Source organism: Macrosteles quadrilineatus, unplaced genomic scaffold (genome assembly GCF_028750875.1).
Source record: "Macrosteles quadrilineatus isolate MER2022 unplaced genomic scaffold, UCM_ALF_1.0 Scaffold_17__1_contigs__length_3442018, whole genome shotgun sequence".
Lineage (NCBI taxonomy): Eukaryota > Metazoa > Arthropoda > Insecta > Hemiptera > Cicadellidae > Macrosteles > Macrosteles quadrilineatus.
Genome location: NW_026542610.1, coordinates 34,170 through 54,523, shown reverse-complemented (window position 1 = coordinate 54,523; position 20,354 = coordinate 34,170). Strand labels below are relative to the sequence as shown.

Below are 20,354 nucleotides of genomic sequence, written 5' to 3'. Positions count from 1 at the left end.
TACAGAATATGCTTGGTGGACGTTTCTTTCAAGACTTTAGCAAACGGTTGTTTTGGAAAATTTACAATTAACAGTTGGTTTTTTTTCGAAAGAAAATAAAAATATTAAGATTCCGTTTTCATTTAAAACTGTACATTACTAATTGGTGTAACGGAGTGTGTGGATTCCAAGACATAGACAACGTTTTATCGCGTGTTGAATAGTGTCGTCGCTGCGACAGTACCCCCACGCAACACTGTAAGCAGTTATAAAAACGTTTGTAATCCGAATGTGCTACTTTTGATTAATGTAAAGAGCGATAATAAGGTTAAGCGAAACATTGGATTAAACAAAATCAGCTACTGCATGTTGAGCGATCCGTCAGTTCCAACACCAGCCACTTACGTCCACCGCGTCTTAGACACAACTCGAGACGTTTTCCGAACAACGGTTGTCAGTGTGTGTCAATTCATAATATCAAAATTTGATATTGTTTATTAGATTAGTTGGTTTATTTTAGCAAATAATAAAAAACCCCAACAAAATAATGTTCGTGTTATATATTAATAGACTTAACTTGTGTGTTACTGAAGTAGTTGTAGGTGTACACTTAACGCGACATCGTTCATGGCATAGTCGCACACTTGGTAAATCACATGTGCCGTGGGGAGAAATAATTTGTTTCTTGAGACGATATAGTTAATATATTGTATTTTTGTGTGTGAGTCAGAAACAAATACACATTCAAGAATGAAAACATTTATATACAATTCGAAAATTGTTTTGTAAGTTGTTATCTATCCATGACGGAGAAAGTAGGCTACAAGTAGGTTTTTTTTGTTGTTTTTTTAATGAGTGAACACTAAAACGAAGTATAAATGACAACAATAGACGAAATTGGTTGCTCTGCTAAGTTTGGAATAAAAGGCCTAAGGTAATTCACAGTGCCTAAAATTCGTTGAAGTTCTGTCTTATTCTTAGGTATTTCCAGTTCATTAAAAGCTCTGATTCTGTCACAGTCATGTTTAACGCCATTACAATCAAATTCTTGTCCTAAAAATCGCACTTTTTCAACAAAGTATTGAATTTGATCCTTATTCAGTTGAATGTGGTTTTTCCTTGCCACATTGATAACTTCAAGTACAATTTTGTACAACACCTCTTTGGTTTCTGCTGCACACAGTATATCTTCAAAGTAGGTCCCCGATCCTCTGCGATGTCGTTGTGGCTGTAGAGTTCCCTGATGTGGTCGAACGCCGACTCCGCAGCCTTCTGGAAGAGCTTCGCTGATTTCGCCTTGGTGAAGTCCTCCAGCGTTGGAACCCCAGCCGTTGCTCTGATGGTGGTGTTCCGGACGAACCAGGGCTTGCCGGTGATCCGGCGCAGTGTCCTCGACTGGACGGCTTCCAGTCTCCTCCTCCTCCTTTTGGTCCTGCTGGCGAGGGCCCACCAGGCCTCCGAAGCGTACATCATGCAGGAGCGTACAAGGAGTAGAAACACGGTGATCTTCGTCTTCAGCGGCAGAGGAATTCTCACCTTGAGGAGTGGCCACATCAGTCTGAGAATGCCGGTAGCCTCAGACACCTTCCTGTTTACATGATGCCGAGAGTAAAGCTTCGAGTCCAACGTGACGCCCATGTACTTGACCGTATGTCTCCACGGGATCGGCGTTGCATCCAGCATCACTGCGGGAGGTTGGCCACGTCGTCTATTCCGGCGCTTCACGAAGCAGACTGCGGTGTCAGGCCCCGGGGACAGGACATCCATCTGTCTCTGCATGACTCTGGAGGCCAACTATTAATTGTAAATTTTCCAAAACCACCGTTTGCTAAAGTCTTGAGAGAAGCGTCCACCAAGCATATTCTGTACGGAACGTAGGTCAGGGCGCAGAATCACAATTCTTACCGGGACAAATTTAGAGCATCGTCGGTCAAATCAACGATGTAAACCCGCAACCCGACCCAACCAAAACCAAACCTCCCTTTCCGAAAACCACAATCCAACCGTAAAGCTATCCTCAATAAAACAAATACCACTCAACCCAACCTCAACCGGCAGCGGTGGCAGAATAGCGCTTCGTAGTTACACACTCTCTCGTTATTTACACGTCTCTGCTACTGCTGCTATCCTTTCCCTGGCTGAAGAGGACTAAGTCCTAAAACAGCCTCAGTCCAGTAGGGTTTTATTCTCAAACCCTATCCAAAACTAAGCTATATTATACGTAACCGGTGTTAATATACATAATTTTCACCATGGAAGGCATAGCGGAAGAACTGCACAAACCTGCTAGGAAAAACTATACCAATCGTAATGTAGATGTTGAGGGAATAAACGACTTGTACCAAGCCCACATAGTAGAGATGCAGTCATATTGAATTGTGATTCTGCGCCCTGACCTACGTATAGAATTACACTAAATGATATTCAAGATACAAAAGAACCATTTTATTTAATTCTTAAACACATCAATGTAAACAGAATATTTACTAACAAACAATAATAAATCAGCTGATGAATTAATCACTTACAGATTTAACTGTCTAACACTTTTCCCCTCCTTCTTTTTACGCAGACTCTACAGCTCCCATTCTTTGTCTCATCTGGTTGGCATGCTTTCTTTTTATAACACCTCCACAAAGTACATCATATGAATACAGTTCATTTCTATTTTTCACCATTCCAGCTGACCGACCATTTCCATGTTCATTCTTAATCCACACATCTTCTCCTTCTTCAAAAGATCGAACTTTCTTGTTGTTTCTCCCTTGTTCTTTCCAAAGCTTCATTTCCATCTTTTTCCTAAGATTAGGTTTCATATTGTCAAAAAGTGTTGGTAGTCTACGACCGAGAAACAATTCTGCCGGAGCCCTACCGGTTGTTTTCTGAGGCGAGTTTCGGTAGCTAAAAAGAACATTTTGAAGAGCTAGCATTCCATCTCCGACCTCTGACCGTGCCTCTCGTATGGCTTTTATTTTTTCTTCAGTAGGATATATTTCATTTCGGTTGATTGTATGTCCCAAGTAAGTTACTGACTCTTCAAAAAATTTGCATTTGCTAGATTTTACTTTTATACCAGATTCTTTCATTCGTTTCAAAACCTCTCTTAAATTTCTTAGATGTTCGTTCTTATTCTTTCCAGTTATGATAATATCATCCAGAAGAACTCCAACCTGTGGTATTCCAGCTAAGAGTCTTTCCATATATCTCTGGAAAATACCTGGGCTGGATGATATCCCAAAAGGTAAACGTTTGTATCTATAATAACCACTATGCGTTGCTATTACTAAATACTTTCGGTGTTCTTCTGCAACCTCCATGTGTAGGTAAGCATCTCGTAGGTATATCTTGGAAAACTCTTGTCCACCGGCAACTTTATTTGTTAGTTCCTCAAATGTTGGAATAATAGCATTTTCTGGGACCAAATTTGGATTCAACGTGACTCGAAAATCTCCACAAATTCTTATTGAACCATCGTCCTTCTCTACGTTGACTGTTGGAGTGGCCCATGGAATAGCTGTAGTAGCAGGATCTACCTCTTCAATGATATCCTCATTGACAAGTCTTGCAAGTTCACTCTCAATTCGTTTTTTCAAGGGAAATGGAACCCTGCGCGCAGAAAAATGTTGGGGGTTTGCATCTTCTTGAACGTGAATTTGTGCTTTATAACCCTTGATTTTCCCATGTCCTTCAGAGAATACATCTTCAAAGTCTTTTAGTACTTCCTTAACCCTCACATCATCCATCTTTTGTTGTTTTAGATTTTGCTTACATCTTACTTTACTAATAGTTACATCAGGAGGGAGTTCCATATTAAAAGCTAATATCCATGGTAAACCAAATAATGGTTTCTCATTTCCATTTACTACTGCTACTTTTAATCTACGTGTCTCATTACTTACTGAAACATTGACATAACATTCACCAAGTATATCTAAAATATTGTTCCTATATGCCACAAAATTTGGATTAGTCTTGTCAAGTCGTGGTGAACCAATCTTCTCCCAAAGAGGCTTACCTATCATTGAGGCCCAAGCTCCTGAGTCAAATTCCATGTTTGTAGCTACCTTATTTAACTTTAAATAAATACGTGCTTTAAAAATATGTCTTCTTTCCTTTTTAACATCGTTTATCCTCATGTCATGAGAGTCTGCTTCAGATTCTTTATCTTCTGATTTTTCATGCAAATTATTCACTCGTTTTTGCCGACATACCTTTCCAAAATGTCCTATTTTTTTGCAATTCAAACACTGTTTTTGGTAGGCTGGGCATTTGCCAAATTCATGTTTTGTTCCACATCTACTACATGGATGATTTGTCTTTCCGTTATATTCCACTTCTCTCTTATACCCCCTATTGTTTCTTCTTACTTGCGATACTTCCAACTCTTTATCGTTATTCTTGAATATTTCATGACGAGCTCTTTCCATTGAAGTGGCCAGTTCAAAAATATCTTCAGATGTTAACTTGTCACCATTTTCTTTTACACCATCAGGCCATCGTTGTCTAATTTCTACTTCAAACTCTGGAAAATGTATACCTCCTGCCAATCTGTCTCTTATTCTTTCATCAAACTTATTCTCATACTTGCAAATTTCTGCTACATTTTTCAAACGTATTACAAATTCTTAAAGGCTTTCGCTATCTTCTCTGATGCATTTTTCAAACTCCATTCTAGCTGAAAATATAGTTTTTCTAGCTTTGTATACTGACCTGAAACCATTACCTAGTTCTGCCCATGTAGCCTGATGTACTTTCAAAGGCAGTAGAAAGTTTGAAATTTTTCTTAATGGTGCAGGACCCACATATGCAAGCAAAAGATCCCTTCGAGCATCCTCTGTTCTCTGAGAGTCTTCTCTCAATCCTTTTACCTTGCATAATAATAGAAAATGTGCTTCATAATCGTCCCACCTACTAGACTCATCATAGCTTTGACATTTGAACTTCTCTATCTTTGATTGTAATGTGTCTTCTTTAGTTTCATACTTCTCTTCTTCGTTGAAATAACTATCACTTCTTTTGGTTCGTTTACTCATCGTCGCCAATATAGAATTACACTAAAAGATATTTATGATACACAAGAACCATTTTATTTAATTCTTAAACACATCAATGTAAACAGAATATTTACTAACAAACAATGATAAATCAGCTGATGAATTAATCACTTACAGATTTAACTATCTAACACTACGTACCGTACAGAATATGCTTGGTGGACGTTTCTTTCAAGACTTTAGCAAACGGTTGTTTTGGAAAATTTACAATTAACAGTTGGTTTTTTTTCGAAAGAAAATAAAAATATTAAGATTCCGTTTTCATTTAAAACTGTACATTACTAATTGGTGTAACGGAGTGTGTGGATTCCAAGACATAGACAACGTTTTATCGCGTGTTGAATAGTGTCGTCGCTGCGACAGTACCCCCACGCAACACTGTAAGCAGTTATAAAAACGTTTGTAATCCGAATGTGCTACTTTTGATTAATGTAAAGAGCGATAATAAGGTTAAGCGAAACATTGGATTAAACAAAATCAGCTACTGCATGTTGAGCGATCCGTCAGTTCCAACACCAGCCACTTATGTCCACCGCGTCTTAGACACAACTCGAGACGTTTTCCGAACAACGGTTGTCAGTGTGTGTCAATTCATAATATCAAAATTTGATATTGTTTATTAGATTAGTTGGTTTATTTTAGCAAATAATAAAAAACCCCAACAAAATAATGTTCGTGTTATATATTAATAGACTTAACTTGTGTGTTACTGAAGTAGTTGTAGGTGTACACTTAACGCGACATCGTTCATGGCATAGTCGCACACTTGGTAAATCACATGTGCCGTGGGGAGAAATAATTTGTTTCTTGAGACGATATAGTTAATATATTGTATTTTTGTGTGTGAGTCAGAAACAAATACACATTCAAGAATGAAAACATTTATATACAATTCGAAAATTGTTTTGTAAGTTGTTATCTATCCATGACGGAGAAAGTAGGCTACAAGTAGGTTTTTTTTGTTGTTTTTTTAATGAGTGAACACTAAAACGAAGTATAAATGACAACAATAGACGAAATTGGTTGCTCTGCTAAGTTTGGAATAAAAGGCCTAAGGTAATTCACAGTGCCTAAAATTCGTTGAAGTTCTGTCTTATTCTTAGGTATTTCCAGTTCATTAAAAGCTCTGATTCTGTCACAGTCATGTTTAACGCCATTACAATCAAATTCTTGTCCTAAAAATCGCACTTTTTCAACAAAGTATTGAATTTGATCCTTATTCAGTTGAATGTGGTTTTTCCTTGCCACATTGATAACTTCAAGTACAATTTTGTACAACACCTCTTTGGTTTCTGCTGCACACAGTATATCTTCAAAGTAGGTCCCCGATCCTCTGCGATGTCGTTGTGGCTGTAGAGTTCCCTGATGTGGTCGAACGCCGACTCCGCAGCCTTCTGGAAGAGCTTCGCTGATATCGCCTTGGTGAAGTCCTCCAGCGTTGGAACCCCAGCCGTTGCTCTGATGGTGGTGTTCCGGACGAACCAGGGCTTGCCGGTGATCCGGCGCAGTGTCCTCGACTGGACGGCTTCCAGTCTCCTCCTCCTCCTTTTGGTCCTGCTGGCGAGGGCCCACCAGGCCTCCGAAGCGTACATCATGCAGGAGCGTACAAGGAGTAGAAACACGGTGATCTTCGTCTTCAGCGGCAGAGGAATTCTCACCTTGAGGAGTGGCCACATCAGTCTGAGAATGCCGGTAGCCTCAGACACCTTCCTGTTTACATGATGCCGAGAGTAAAGCTTCGAGTCCAACGTGACGCCCATGTACTTGACCGTATGTCTCCACGGGATCGGCGTTGCATCCAGCATCACTGCAGGAGGTTGGCCACGTCGTCTATTCCGGCGCTTCACGAAGCAGACTGCGGTGTCAGGCCCCGGGGACAGGACATCCATCTGTCTCTGCATGACTCTGGAGGCCAACTATTAATTGTAAATTTTCCAAAACAACCGTTTGCTAAAGTCTTGAGAGAAGCGTCCACCAAGCATATTCTGTACGGAACGTAGGTCAGGGCGCAGAATCACAATTCTTACCGGGACAAATTTAGAGCATCGTCGGTCAAATCAACGATGTAAACCCGCAACCCGACCCAACCAAAACCAAACCTCCCTTTCCAAAAACCACAATCCAACCGTAAAGCTATCCTCAATAAAACAAATACCACTCAACCCAACCTCAACCGGCAGCGGTGGCAGAATAGCGCTTCGTAGTTACACACTCTCTCGTTATTACACGTCTCTGCTACTGCTGCTATCCTTTCCCTGGCTGAAGAGGACTAAGTCCTAAAACAGCCTCAGTAGGGTTTTATTCTCAAACCCTATCCAAAACTAAGCTATACTATACGTAACCGGTGTTAATATACATAATTTTCACCATGGAAGGCATAGCGGAAGAACTGCACAAACCTGCTAGGAAAAACTATACCAATCGTAATGTAGATGTTGAGGGAATAAACGACTTGTACCAAGCCCACATAGTAGAGATGCAGTCATATTGAATTGTGATTCTGCGCCCTGACCTACGTATAGAATTACACTAAATGATATTCAAGATACAAAAGAACCATTTTATTTAATTCTTAAACACATCAATGTAAACAGAATATTTACTAACAAACAATAATAAATCAGCTGATGAATTAATCACTTACAGATTTAACTGTCTAACACTTTTCCCCTCCTTCTTTTTACGCAGACTCTACAGCTCCCATTCTTTGTCTCATCTGGTTGGCATGCTTTCTTTTTATAACACCTCCACAAAGTACATCATATGAATACAGTTCATTTCTATTTTTCACCATTCCAGCTGACCAACCATTTCCATGTTCATTCTTAATCCACACATCTTCTCCTTCTTCAAAAGATCGAACTTTCTTGTTGTTTCTCCCTTGTTCTTTCCAAAGCTTCATTTCCATCTTTTTCCTAAGATTAGGTTTCATATTGTCAAAAAGTGTTGGTAGTCTACGACCGAGAAACAATTCTGCCGGAGCCCTACCGGTTGTTTTCTGAGGCGAGTTTCGGTAGCTAAAAAGAACATTTTGAAGAGCTAGCATTCCATCTCCGACCTCTGACCGTGCCTCTCGTATGGCTTTTATTTTTTCTTCAGTAGGATATATTTCATTTCGGTTGATTGTATGTCCCAAGTAAGTTACTGACTCTTCAAAAAATTTGCATTTGCTAGATTTTACTTTTATACCAGATTCTTTCATTCGTTTCAAAACCTCTCTTAAATTTCTTAGATGTTCGTTCTTATTCTTTCCAGTTATGATAATATCATCCAGAAGAACTCCAACCTGTGGTATTCCAGCTAAGAGTCTTTCCATATATCTCTGGAAAATACCTGGGCTGGATGATATCCCAAAAGGTAAACGTTTGTATCTATAATAACCACTATGCGTTGCTATTACTAAATACTTTCGGTGTTCTTCTGCAACCTCCTTGTGTAGGTAAGCATCTCGTAGGTATATCTTGGAAAACTCTTGTCCACCGGCAACTTTATTTGTTAGTTCCTCAAATGTTGGAATAATAGCATTTTCTGGGACCAAATTTGGATTCAACGTGACTCGAAAATCTCCACAAATTCTTATTGAACCATCGTCCTTCTCTACGTTGACTGTTGGAGTGGCCCATGGAATAGCTGTAGTAGCAGGATCTACCTCTTCAATGATATCCTCATTGACAAGTCTTGCAAGTTCACTCTCAATTCGTTTTTTCAAGGGAAATGGAACCCTGCGCGCAGAAAAATGTTGGGGGTTTGCATCTTCTTGAACGTGAATTTGTGCTTTATAACCCTTGATTTTCCCATGTCCTTCAGAGAATACATCTTCAAAGTCTTTTAGTACTTCCTTAACCCTCACATCATCCATCTTTTGTTGTTTTAGATTTTGCTTACATCTTACTTTACTAATAGTTACATCAGGAGGGAGTTCCATATTAAAAGCTAATATCCATGGTAAACCAAATAATGGTTTCTCATTTCCATTTACTACTGCTACTTTTAATCTACGTGTCTCATTACTTACTGAAACATTGACATAACATTCACTAAGTATATCTAAAATATTGTTCCTATATGCCACAAATTTTGGATTAGTCTTGTCAAGTCGTGGTGAACCAATCTTCTCCCAAAGAGGCTTACCTATCATTGAGGCCCAAGCTCCTGAGTCAAATTCCATGTTTGTAGCTACCTTATTTAACTTTAAATAAATACGTGCTTTAAAAATATGTCCTCTTTCCTTTTTAACATCGTTTATCCTCATGTCATGAGAGTCTGCTTCAGATTCTTTATCTTCTGATTTTTCATGCAAATTATTCACTCGTTTTTGCCGACATACCTTTCCAAAATGTCCTATTTTTTTTGCAATTCAAACACTGTTTTTGGTAGGCTGGGCATTTGCCAAATTCATGTTTTGTTCCACATCTACTACATGGATGATTTGTCTTTCCGTTATATTCCACTTCTCTCTTAGACCCCCTATTGTTTCTTCTTACTTGCGATACTTCCAGCTCTTTATCGTTATTCTTGAATATTTCATGACGAGCTCTTTCCATTGAAGTGGCCAGTTCAAAAATATCTTCAGATGTTTATTTGTCACCATTTTCTTTTACACCATCAGGCCATCGTTGTCTAATTTCTACTTCAAACTCTGGAAAATGTATACCTCCTGCCAATCTGTCTCTTATTCTTTCATCAAACTTATTCTCATACTTGCAAAATTCTGCTACATTTTTCAAACGTATTACAAATTCTTAAAGGCTTTCGCTATCTTCTCTGATGCATTTTTCAAACTCCATTCTAGCTGAAAATATAGTTTTTCTAGCTTTGTATACTGACCTGAAACCATTACCTAGTTCTGCCCATGTAGCCTGATGTACTTTCAAAGGCAGTAGAAAGTTTGAAATTTTTCTTAATGGTGCAGGACCCACATATGCAAGCAAAAGATCCCTTCGAGCATCCTCTGCTCTATGAGAGTCTTCTCTCAATCCTTTTACCTTGCATAATAATAGAAAATGTGCTTCATAATCGTCCCACCTACTAGACTCATCATAGCTTTGACATTTGAACTTCTCTATCTTTGATTGTAATGTGTCTTCTTTAGTTTCATACTTCTCTTCTTCGTTGAAATAACTATTTCTTCTTTTGGTTCGTTTACTCATCGTCGCCAATATAGAATTACACTAAAAGATATTTATGATACACAAGAACCATTTTATTTAATTCTTAAACACATCAATGTAAACAGAATATTTACTAACAAACAATAATAAATCAGCTGATGAGTTAATCACTTACAGATTTAACTATCTAACACTACGTACCGTACAGAATATGCTTGGTGGACGTTTCTTTCAAGACTTTAGCAAACGGTTGTTTTGGAAAATTTACAATTAACAGTTGGTTTTTTTTTCGAAAGAAAATAAAAATATTAAGATTCCGTTTTCATTTAAAACTGTACATTACTAATTGGTGTAACGGAGTGTGTGGATTCCAAGACATAGACAACGTTTTATCGCGTGTTGAATAGTGTCGTCGCTGCGACTGTACCCCCACGCAACACTGTAAGCAGTTATAAAAACGTTTGTAATCCGAATGTGCTACTTTTGATTAATGTAAAGAGCGATAATAAGGTTAAGCGAAACATTGGATTAAACAAAATCAGCTACTGCATGTTAAGCGATCCGTCAGTTCCAACACCAGCCACTTATGTCCACCGCGTCTTAGACACAACTCGAGACGTTTTCCGAACAACGGTTGTCAGTGTGTGTCAATTCATAATATCAAAATTTGATATTGTTTATTAGATTAGTTGGTTTATTTTAGCAAATAATAAAAAACCCCAACAAAATAATGTTCGTGTTATATATTAATAGACTTAACTTGTGTGTTACTGAAGTAGTTGTAGGTGTACACTTAACGCGACATCGGTCATGGCATAGTCGCACACTTGGTAAATGACATGTGCCGTGGGGAGAAATAATTTGTTTCTTGAGACGATATAGTTAATATATTGTATTTTTGTGTGTGAGTCAGAAACAAATACACATTCAAGAATGAAAACATTTATATACAATTCGAAAATTGTTTTGTAAGTTGTTATCTATCCATGACGGAGAAAGTAGGCTACAAGTAGGTTTTTTTTGTTGTTTTTTTAATGAGTGAACACTAAAACGAAGTATAAATGACAACAATAGACGAAATTGGTTGCTCTGCTAAGTTTGGAATAAAAGGCCTAAGGTAATTCACAGTGCCTAAAATTCGTTGAAGTTCTGTCTTATTCTTAGGTATTTCCAGTTCATTAAAAGCTCTGATTCTGTCACAGTCATGTTTAACGCCATTACAATCAAATTCTTGTCCTAAAAATCGCACTTTTTCAACAAAGTATTGAATTTGATCCTTATTCAGTTGAATGTGGTTTTTCCTTGCCACATTGATAACTTCAAGTACAATTTTGTACAACACCTCTTTGGTTTCTGCTGCACACAGTATATCTTCAAAGTAGGTCCCCGATCCTCTGCGATGTCGTTGTGGCTGTAGAGTTCCCTGATGTGGTCGAACGCCGACTCCGCAGCCTTCTGGAAGAGCTTCGCTGATATCGCCTTGGTGAAGTCCTCCAGCGTTGGAACCCCAGCCGTTGCTCTGATGGTGGTGTTCCGGACGAACCAGGGCTTGCCGGTGATCCGGCGCAGTGTCCTCGACTGGACGGCTTCCAGTCTCCTCCTCCTCCTTTTGGTCCTGCTGGCGAGGGCCCACCAGGCCTCCGAAGCGTACATCATGCAGGAGCGTACAAGGAGTAGAAACACGGTGATCTTCGTCTTCAGCGGCAGAGGAATTCTCACCTTGAGGAGTGGCCACATCAGTCTGAGAATGCCGGTAGCCTCAGACACCTTCCTGTTTACATGATGCCGAGAGTAAAGCTTCGAGTCCAACGTGACGCCCATGTACTTGACCGTATGTCTCCACGGGATCGGCGTTGCATCCAGCATCACTGCAGGAGGTTGGCCACGTCGTCTATTCCGGCGCTTCACGAAGCAGACTGCGGTGTCAGGCCCCGGGGACAGGACATCCATCTGTCTCTGCATGACTCTGGAGGCCAACTATTAATTGTAAATTTTCCAAAACAACCGTTTGCTAAAGTCTTGAGAGAAGCGTCCACCAAGCATATTCTGTACGGAACGTAGGTCAGGGCGCAGAATCACAATTCTTACCGGGACAAATTTAGAGCATCGTCGGTCAAATCAACGATGTAAACCCGCAACCCGACCCAACCAAAACCAAACCTCCCTTTCCAAAAACCACAATCCAACCGTAAAGCTATCCTCAATAAAACAAATACCACTCAACCCAACCTCAACCGGCAGCGGTGGCAGAATAGCGCTTCGTAGTTACACACTCTCTCGTTATTACACGTCTCTGCTACTGCTGCTATCCTTTCCCTGGCTGAAGAGGACTAAGTCCTAAAACAGCCTCAGTAGGGTTTTATTCTCAAACCCTATCCAAAACTAAGCTATACTATACGTAACCGGTGTTAATATACATAATTTTCACCATGGAAGGCATAGCGGAAGAACTGCACAAACCTGCTAGGAAAAACTATACCAATCGTAATGTAGATGTTGAGGGAATAAACGACTTGTACCAAGCCCACATAGTAGAGATGCAGTCATATTGAATTGTGATTCTGCGCCCTGACCTACGTATAGAATTACACTAAATGATATTCAAGATACAAAAGAACCATTTTATTTAATTCTTAAACACATCAATGTAAACAGAATATTTACTAACAAACAATAATAAATCAGCTGATGAATTAATCACTTACAGATTTAACTGTCTAACACTTTTCCCCTCCTTCTTTTTACGCAGACTCTACAGCTCCCATTCTTTGTCTCATCTGGTTGGCATGCTTTCTTTTTATAACACCTCCACAAAGTACATCATATGAATACAGTTCATTTCTATTTTTCACCATTCCAGCTGACCAACCATTTCCATGTTCATTCTTAATCCACACATCTTCTCCTTCTTCAAAAGATCGAACTTTCTTGTTGTTTCTCCCTTGTTCTTTCCAAAGCTTCATTTCCATCTTTTTCCTAAGATTAGGTTTCATATTGTCAAAAAGTGTTGGTAGTCTACGACCGAGAAACAATTCTGCCGGAGCCCTACCGGTTGTTTTCTGAGGCGAGTTTCGGTAGCTAAAAAGAACATTTTGAAGAGCTAGCATTCCATCTCCGACCTCTGACCGTGCCTCTCGTATGGCTTTTATTTTTTCTTCAGTAGGATATATTTCATTTCGGTTGATTGTATGTCCCAAGTAAGTTACTGACTCTTCAAAAAATTTGCATTTGCTAGATTTTACTTTTATACCAGATTCTTTCATTCGTTTCAAAACCTCTCTTAAATTTCTTAGATGTTCGTTCTTATTCTTTCCAGTTATGATAATATCATCCAGAAGAACTCCAACCTGTGGTATTCCAGCTAAGAGTCTTTCCATATATCTCTGGAAAATACCTGGGCTGGATGATATCCCAAAAGGTAAACGTTTGTATCTATAATAACCACTATGCGTTGCTATTACTAAATACTTTCGGTGTTCTTCTGCAACCTCCTTGTGTAGGTAAGCATCTCGTAGGTATATCTTGGAAAACTCTTGTCCACCGGCAACTTTATTTGTTAGTTCCTCAAATGTTGGAATAATAGCATTTTCTGGGACCAAATTTGGATTCAACGTGACTCGAAAATCTCCACAAATTCTTATTGAACCATCGTCCTTCTCTACGTTGACTGTTGGAGTGGCCCATGGAATAGCTGTAGTAGCAGGATCTACCTCTTCAATGATATCCTCATTGACAAGTCTTGCAAGTTCACTCTCAATTCGTTTTTTCAAGGGAAATGGAACCCTGCGCGCAGAAAAATGTTGGGGGTTTGCATCTTCTTGAACGTGAATTTGTGCTTTATAACCCTTGATTTTCCCATGTCCTTCAGAGAATACATCTTCAAAGTCTTTTAGTACTTCCTTAACCCTCACATCATCCATCTTTTGTTGTTTTAGATTTTGCTTACATCTTACTTTACTAATAGTTACATCAGGAGGGAGTTCCATATTAAAAGCTAATATCCATGGTAAACCAAATAATGGTTTCTCATTTCCATTTACTACTGCTACTTTTAATCTACGTGTCTCATTACTTACTGAAACATTGACATAACATTCACTAAGTATATCTAAAATATTGTTCCTATATGCCACAAATTTTGGATTAGTCTTGTCAAGTCGTGGTGAACCAATCTTCTCCCAAAGAGGCTTACCTATCATTGAGGCCCAAGCTCCTGAGTCAAATTCCATGTTTGTAGCTACCTTATTTAACTTTAAATAAATACGTGCTTTAAAAATATGTCCTCTTTCCTTTTTAACATCGTTTATCCTCATGTCATGAGAGTCTGCTTCAGATTCTTTATCTTCTGATTTTTCATGCAAATTATTCACTCGTTTTTGCCGACATACCTTTCCAAAATGTCCTATTTTTTTTGCAATTCAAACACTGTTTTTGGTAGGCTGGGCATTTGCCAAATTCATGTTTTGTTCCACATCTACTACATGGATGATTTGTCTTTCCGTTATATTCCACTTCTCTCTTAGACCCCCTATTGTTTCTTCTTACTTGCGATACTTCCAGCTCTTTATCGTTATTCTTGAATATTTCATGACGAGCTCTTTCCATTGAAGTGGCCAGTTCAAAAATATCTTCAGATGTTTATTTGTCACCATTTTCTTTTACACCATCAGGCCATCGTTGTCTAATTTCTACTTCAAACTCTGGAAAATGTATACCTCCTGCCAATCTGTCTCTTATTCTTTCATCAAACTTATTCTCATACTTGCAAAATTCTGCTACATTTTTCAAACGTATTACAAATTCTTAAAGGCTTTCGCTATCTTCTCTGATGCATTTTTCAAACTCCATTCTAGCTGAAAATATAGTTTTTCTAGCTTTGTATACTGACCTGAAACCATTACCTAGTTCTGCCCATGTAGCCTGATGTACTTTCAAAGGCAGTAGAAAGTTTGAAATTTTTCTTAATGGTGCAGGACCCACATATGCAAGCAAAAGATCCCTTCGAGCATCCTCTGCTCTATGAGAGTCTTCTCTCAATCCTTTTACCTTGCATAATAATAGAAAATGTGCTTCATAATCGTCCCACCTACTAGACTCATCATAGCTTTGACATTTGAACTTCTCTATCTTTGATTGTAATGTGTCTTCTTTAGTTTCATACTTCTCTTCTTCGTTGAAATAACTATTTCTTCTTTTGGTTCGTTTACTCATCGTCGCCAATATAGAATTACACTAAAAGATATTTATGATACACAAGAACCATTTTATTTAATTCTTAAACACATCAATGTAAACAGAATATTTACTAACAAACAATAATAAATCAGCTGATGAGTTAATCACTTACAGATTTAACTATCTAACACTACGTACCGTACAGAATATGCTTGGTGGACGTTTCTTTCAAGACTTTAGCAAACGGTTGTTTTGGAAAATTTACAATTAACAGTTGGTTTTTTTTTCGAAAGAAAATAAAAATATTAAGATTCCGTTTTCATTTAAAACTGTACATTACTAATTGGTGTAACGGAGTGTGTGGATTCCAAGACATAGACAACGTTTTATCGCGTGTTGAATAGTGTCGTCGCTGCGACTGTACCCCCACGCAACACTGTAAGCAGTTATAAAAACGTTTGTAATCCGAATGTGCTACTTTTGATTAATGTAAAGAGCGATAATAAGGTTAAGCGAAACATTGGATTAAACAAAATCAGCTACTGCATGTTAAGCGATCCGTCAGTTCCAACACCAGCCACTTATGTCCACCGCGTCTTAGACACAACTCGAGACGTTTTCCGAACAACGGTTGTCAGTGTGTGTCAATTCATAATATCAAAATTTGATATTGTTTATTAGATTAGTTGGTTTATTTTAGCAAATAATAAAAAACCCCAACAAAATAATGTTCGTGTTATATATTAATAGACTTAACTTGTGTGTTACTGAAGTAGTTGTAGGTGTACACTTAACGCGACATCGGTCATGGCATAGTCGCACACTTGGTAAATCACATGTGCCGTGGGGAGAAATAATTTGTTTCTTGAGACGATATAGTTAATATATTGTATTTTTGTGTGTGAGTCAGAAACAAATACACATTCAAGAATGAAAACATTTATATACAATTCGAAAATTGTTTTGTAAGTTGTTATCTATCCATGACGGAGAAAGTAGGCTACAAGTAGGTTTTTTTTGTTGTTTTTTTAATGAGTGAACACTAAAACGAAGTATAAATGACAACAATAGACGAAATTGGTTGCTCTGCTAAGTTTGGAATAAAAGGCCTAAGGTAATTCACAGTGCCTAAAATTCGTTGAAGTTCTGTCTTATTCTTAGGTATTTCCAGTTCATTAAAAGCTCTGATTCTGTCACAGTCATGTTTAACGCCATTACAATCAAATTCTTGTCCTAAAAATCGCACTTTTTCAACAAAGTATTGAATTTGATCCTTATTCAGTTGAATGTGGTTTTTCCTTGCCACATTGATAACTTCAAGTACAATTTTGTACAACACCTCTTTGGTTTCTGCTGCACACAGTATATCTTCAAAGTAGGTCCCCGATCCTCTGCGATGTCGTTGTGGCTGTAGAGTTCCCTGATGTGGTCGAACGCCGACTCCGCAGCCTTCTGGAAGAGCTTCGCTGATATCGCCTTGGTGAAGTCCTCCAGCGTTGGAACCCCAGCCGTTGCTCTGATGGTGGTGTTCCGGACGAACCAGGGCTTGCCGGTGATCCGGCGCAGTGTCCTCGACTGGACGGCTTCCAGTCTCCTCCTCCTCCTTTTGGTCCTGCTGGCGAGGGCCCACCAGGCCTCCGAAGCGTACATCATGCAGGAGCGTACAAGGAGTAGAAACACGGTGATCTTCGTCTTCAGCGGCAGAGGAATTCTCACCTTGAGGAGTGGCCACATCAGTCTGAGAATGCCGGTAGCCTCAGACACCTTCCTGTTTACATGATGCCGAGAGTAAAGCTTCGAGTCCAACGTGACGCCCATGTACTTGACCGTATGTCTCCACGGGATCGGCGTTGCATCCAGCATCACTGCAGGAGGTTGGCCACGTCGTCTATTCCGGCGCTTCACGAAGCAGACTGCGGTGTCAGGCCCCGGGGACAGGACATCCATCTGTCTCTGCATGACTCTGGAGGCCAACTATTAATTGTAAATTTTCCAAAACAACCGTTTGCTAAAGTCTTGAGAGAAGCGTCCACCAAGCATATTCTGTACGGAACGTAGGTCAGGGCGCAGAATCACAATTCTTACCGGGACAAATTTAGAGCATCGTCGGTCAAATCAACGATGTAAACCCGCAACCCGACCCAACCAAAACCAAACCTCCCTTTCCGAAAACCACAATCCAACCGTAAAGCTATCCTCAATAAAACAAATACCACTCAACCCAACCTCAACCGGCAGCGGTGGCAGAATAGCGCTTCGTAGTTACACACTCTCTCGTTATTACACGTCTCTGCTACTGCTGCTATCCTTTCCCTGGCTGAAGAGGACTAAGTCCTAAAACAGGGTCAGTCCAGTAGGGTTTTATTCTCAAACCCTATCCAAAACTAAGCTATATTATACGTAACCGGTGTTAATATACATAATTTTCACCATGGAAGGCATAGCGGAAGAACTGCACAAACCTGCTAGGAAAAACTATACCAATCGTAATGTAGATGTTGAGGGAATAAACGACTTGTACCAAGCCCACATAGTAGAGATGCAGTCATATTGAATTGTGATTCTGCGCCCTGACCTACGTATAGAATTACACTAAATGATATTCAAGATACAAAAGAACCATTTTATTTAATTCTTAAACACATCAATGTAAACAGAATATTTACTAACAAACAATAATAAATCAGCTGATGAATTAATCACTTACAGATTTAACTGTCTAACACTTTTCCCCTCCTTCTTTTTACGCAGACTCTACAGCTCCCATTCTTTGTCTCATCTGGTTGGCATGCTTTCTTTTTATAACACCTCCACAAAGTACATCATATGAATACAGTTCATTTCTATTTTTCACCATTCCAGCTGACCAACCATTTCCATGTTCATTCTTAATCCACACATCTTCTCCTTCTTCAAAAGATCGAACTTTCTTGTTGTTTCTCCCTTGTTCTTTCCAAAGCTTCATTTCCATCTTTTTCCTAAGATTAGGTTTCATATTGTCAAAAAGTGTTGGTAGTCTACGACCGAGAAACAATTCTGCCGGAGCCCTACCGGTTGTTTTCTGAGGCGAGTTTCGGTAGCTAAAAAGAACATTTTGAAGAGCTAGCATTCCATCTCCGACCTCTGACCGTGCCTCTCGTATGGCTTTTATTTTTTCTTCAGTAGGATATATTTCATTTCGGTTGATTGTATGTCCCAAGTAAGTTACTGACTCTTCAAAAAATTTGCATTTGCTAGATTTTGCTTTTATACCAGATTCTTTCATTCGTTTCAAAACCTCTCTTAAATTTCTTAGATGTTCGTTCTTATTCTTTCCAGTTATGATAATATCATCCAGAAGAACTCCAACCTGTGGTATTCCAGCTAAGAGTCTTTCCATATATCTCTGGAAAATACCTGGGCTGGATGATATCCCAAAAGGTAAACGTTTGTATCTATAATAACCACTATGCGTTGCTATTACTAAATACTTTCGGTGTTCTTCTGCAACCTCCTTGTGTAGGTAAGCATCTCGTAGGTATATCTTGGAAAACTCTTGTCCACCGGCAACTTTATTTGTTAGTTCCTCAAATGTTGGAATAATAGCATTTTCTGGGACCAAATTTGGATTCAACGTGACTCGAAAATCTCCACAAATTCTTATTGAACCATCGTCCTTCTCTACGTTGACTGTTGGAGTGGCCCATGGAATAGCTGTAGTAGCAGGATCTACCTCTTCAATGATATCCTCATTGACAAGTCTTGCAAGTTCACTCTCAATTCGTTTTTTCAAGGGAAATGGAACCCTGCGCGCAGAAAAATGTTGGGGGTTTGCATCTTCTTGAACGTGAATTTGTGCTTTATAACCCTTGATTTTCCCATGTCCTTCAGAGAATACATCTTCAAAGTCTTTTAGTACTTCCTTAACCCTCACATCATCCATCTTTTGTTGTTTTAGATTTTGCTTACATCTTACTTTACTAATAGTTACATCAGGAGGGAGTTCCATATTAAAAGCTAATATCCATGGTAAACCAAATAATGGTTTCTCATTTCCATTTACTACTGCTACTTTTAATCTACGTGTCTCATTACTTACTGAAACATTGACATAACATTCACCAAGTATATCTAAAATATTGTTCCTATATGCCACAAATTTTGGATTAGTCTTGTCAAGTCGTGGTGAACCAATCTTCTCCCAAAGAGGCTTACCTATCATTGAGGCCCAAGCTCCTGAGTCAAATTCCATGTTTGTAGCTACCTTATTTAACTTTAAATAAATACGTGCTTTAAAAATATGTCTTCTTTCCTTTTTAACATCGTTTATCCTCATGTCATGAGAGTCTGCTTCAGATTCTTTATCTTCTGATTTTTCATGCAAATTATTCACTCGTTTTTGCCGACATACCTTTCCAAAATGTCCTATTTTTTTTGCAATTCAAACACTGTTTTTGGTAGGCTGGGCATTTGCCAAATTCATGTTTTGTTCCACATCTACTACATGGATGATTTGTCTTTCCGTTATATTCCACTTCTCTCTTAGACCCCCTATTGTTTCTTCTTACTTGCGATACTTCCAGCTCTTTATCGTTATTCTTGAATATTTCATGACGAGCTCTTTCCATTGAAGTGGCCAGTTCAAAAATATCTTCAGATGTTTATTTGTCACCATTTTCTTTTACACCATCAGGCCATCGTTGTCTAATTTCTACTTCAAACTCTGGAAAATGTATACCTCCTGCCAATCTGTCTCTTATTCTTTCATCAAACTTATTCTCATACTTGCAAAATTCTGCTACATTTTTCAAACGTATTACAAATTCTTAAAGGCTTTCGCTATCTTCTCTGATGCATTTTTCAAACTCCATTCTAGCTGAAAATATAGTTTTTCTAGCTTTGTATACTGACCTGAAACCATTACCTAGTTCTGCCCATGTAGCCTGATGTACTTTCAAAGGCAGTAGAAAGTTTGAAATTTTTCTTAATGGTGCAGGACCCACATATGCAAGCAAAAGATCCCTTCGAGCATCCTCTGCTCTATGAGAGTCTTCTC

General features: G+C 38.9%; 4 protein-coding genes across 4 annotated transcripts; all 4 read right to left on the bottom strand.

The window, feature by feature from the left end:
* Positions 1-2,543: 2,543 nt before the first annotated feature.
* LOC129005196 (uncharacterized protein K02A2.6-like) lies at positions 2,544-3,722 on the bottom strand. Its single transcript, XM_054434029.1, has one exon. The coding sequence runs from the start codon at positions 3,720-3,722 to the stop codon at positions 2,544-2,546; it is 1,179 nt and encodes a 392-aa protein (XP_054290004.1).
* A 3,991-nt stretch (positions 3,723-7,713) lies between these two features.
* LOC129005195 (uncharacterized protein K02A2.6-like) lies at positions 7,714-8,892 on the bottom strand. Its single transcript, XM_054434027.1, has one exon. It carries the CDS (start codon positions 8,890-8,892, stop codon positions 7,714-7,716), a length of 1,179 nt encoding a protein of 392 aa, XP_054290002.1.
* A 3,993-nt stretch (positions 8,893-12,885) lies between these two features.
* LOC129005194 (uncharacterized protein K02A2.6-like) lies at positions 12,886-14,064 on the bottom strand. The gene has a single exon (XM_054434026.1). The coding sequence runs from the start codon at positions 14,062-14,064 to the stop codon at positions 12,886-12,888; it is 1,179 nt and encodes a 392-aa protein (XP_054290001.1).
* Positions 14,065-18,062: 3,998 nt separating this feature from the next.
* On the bottom strand, positions 18,063-19,241 carry LOC129005193 (uncharacterized protein K02A2.6-like). Its single transcript, XM_054434025.1, has one exon. It carries the CDS (start codon positions 19,239-19,241, stop codon positions 18,063-18,065), a length of 1,179 nt encoding a protein of 392 aa, XP_054290000.1.
* Between the last annotated feature and the right edge of the window lie 1,113 nt (positions 19,242-20,354).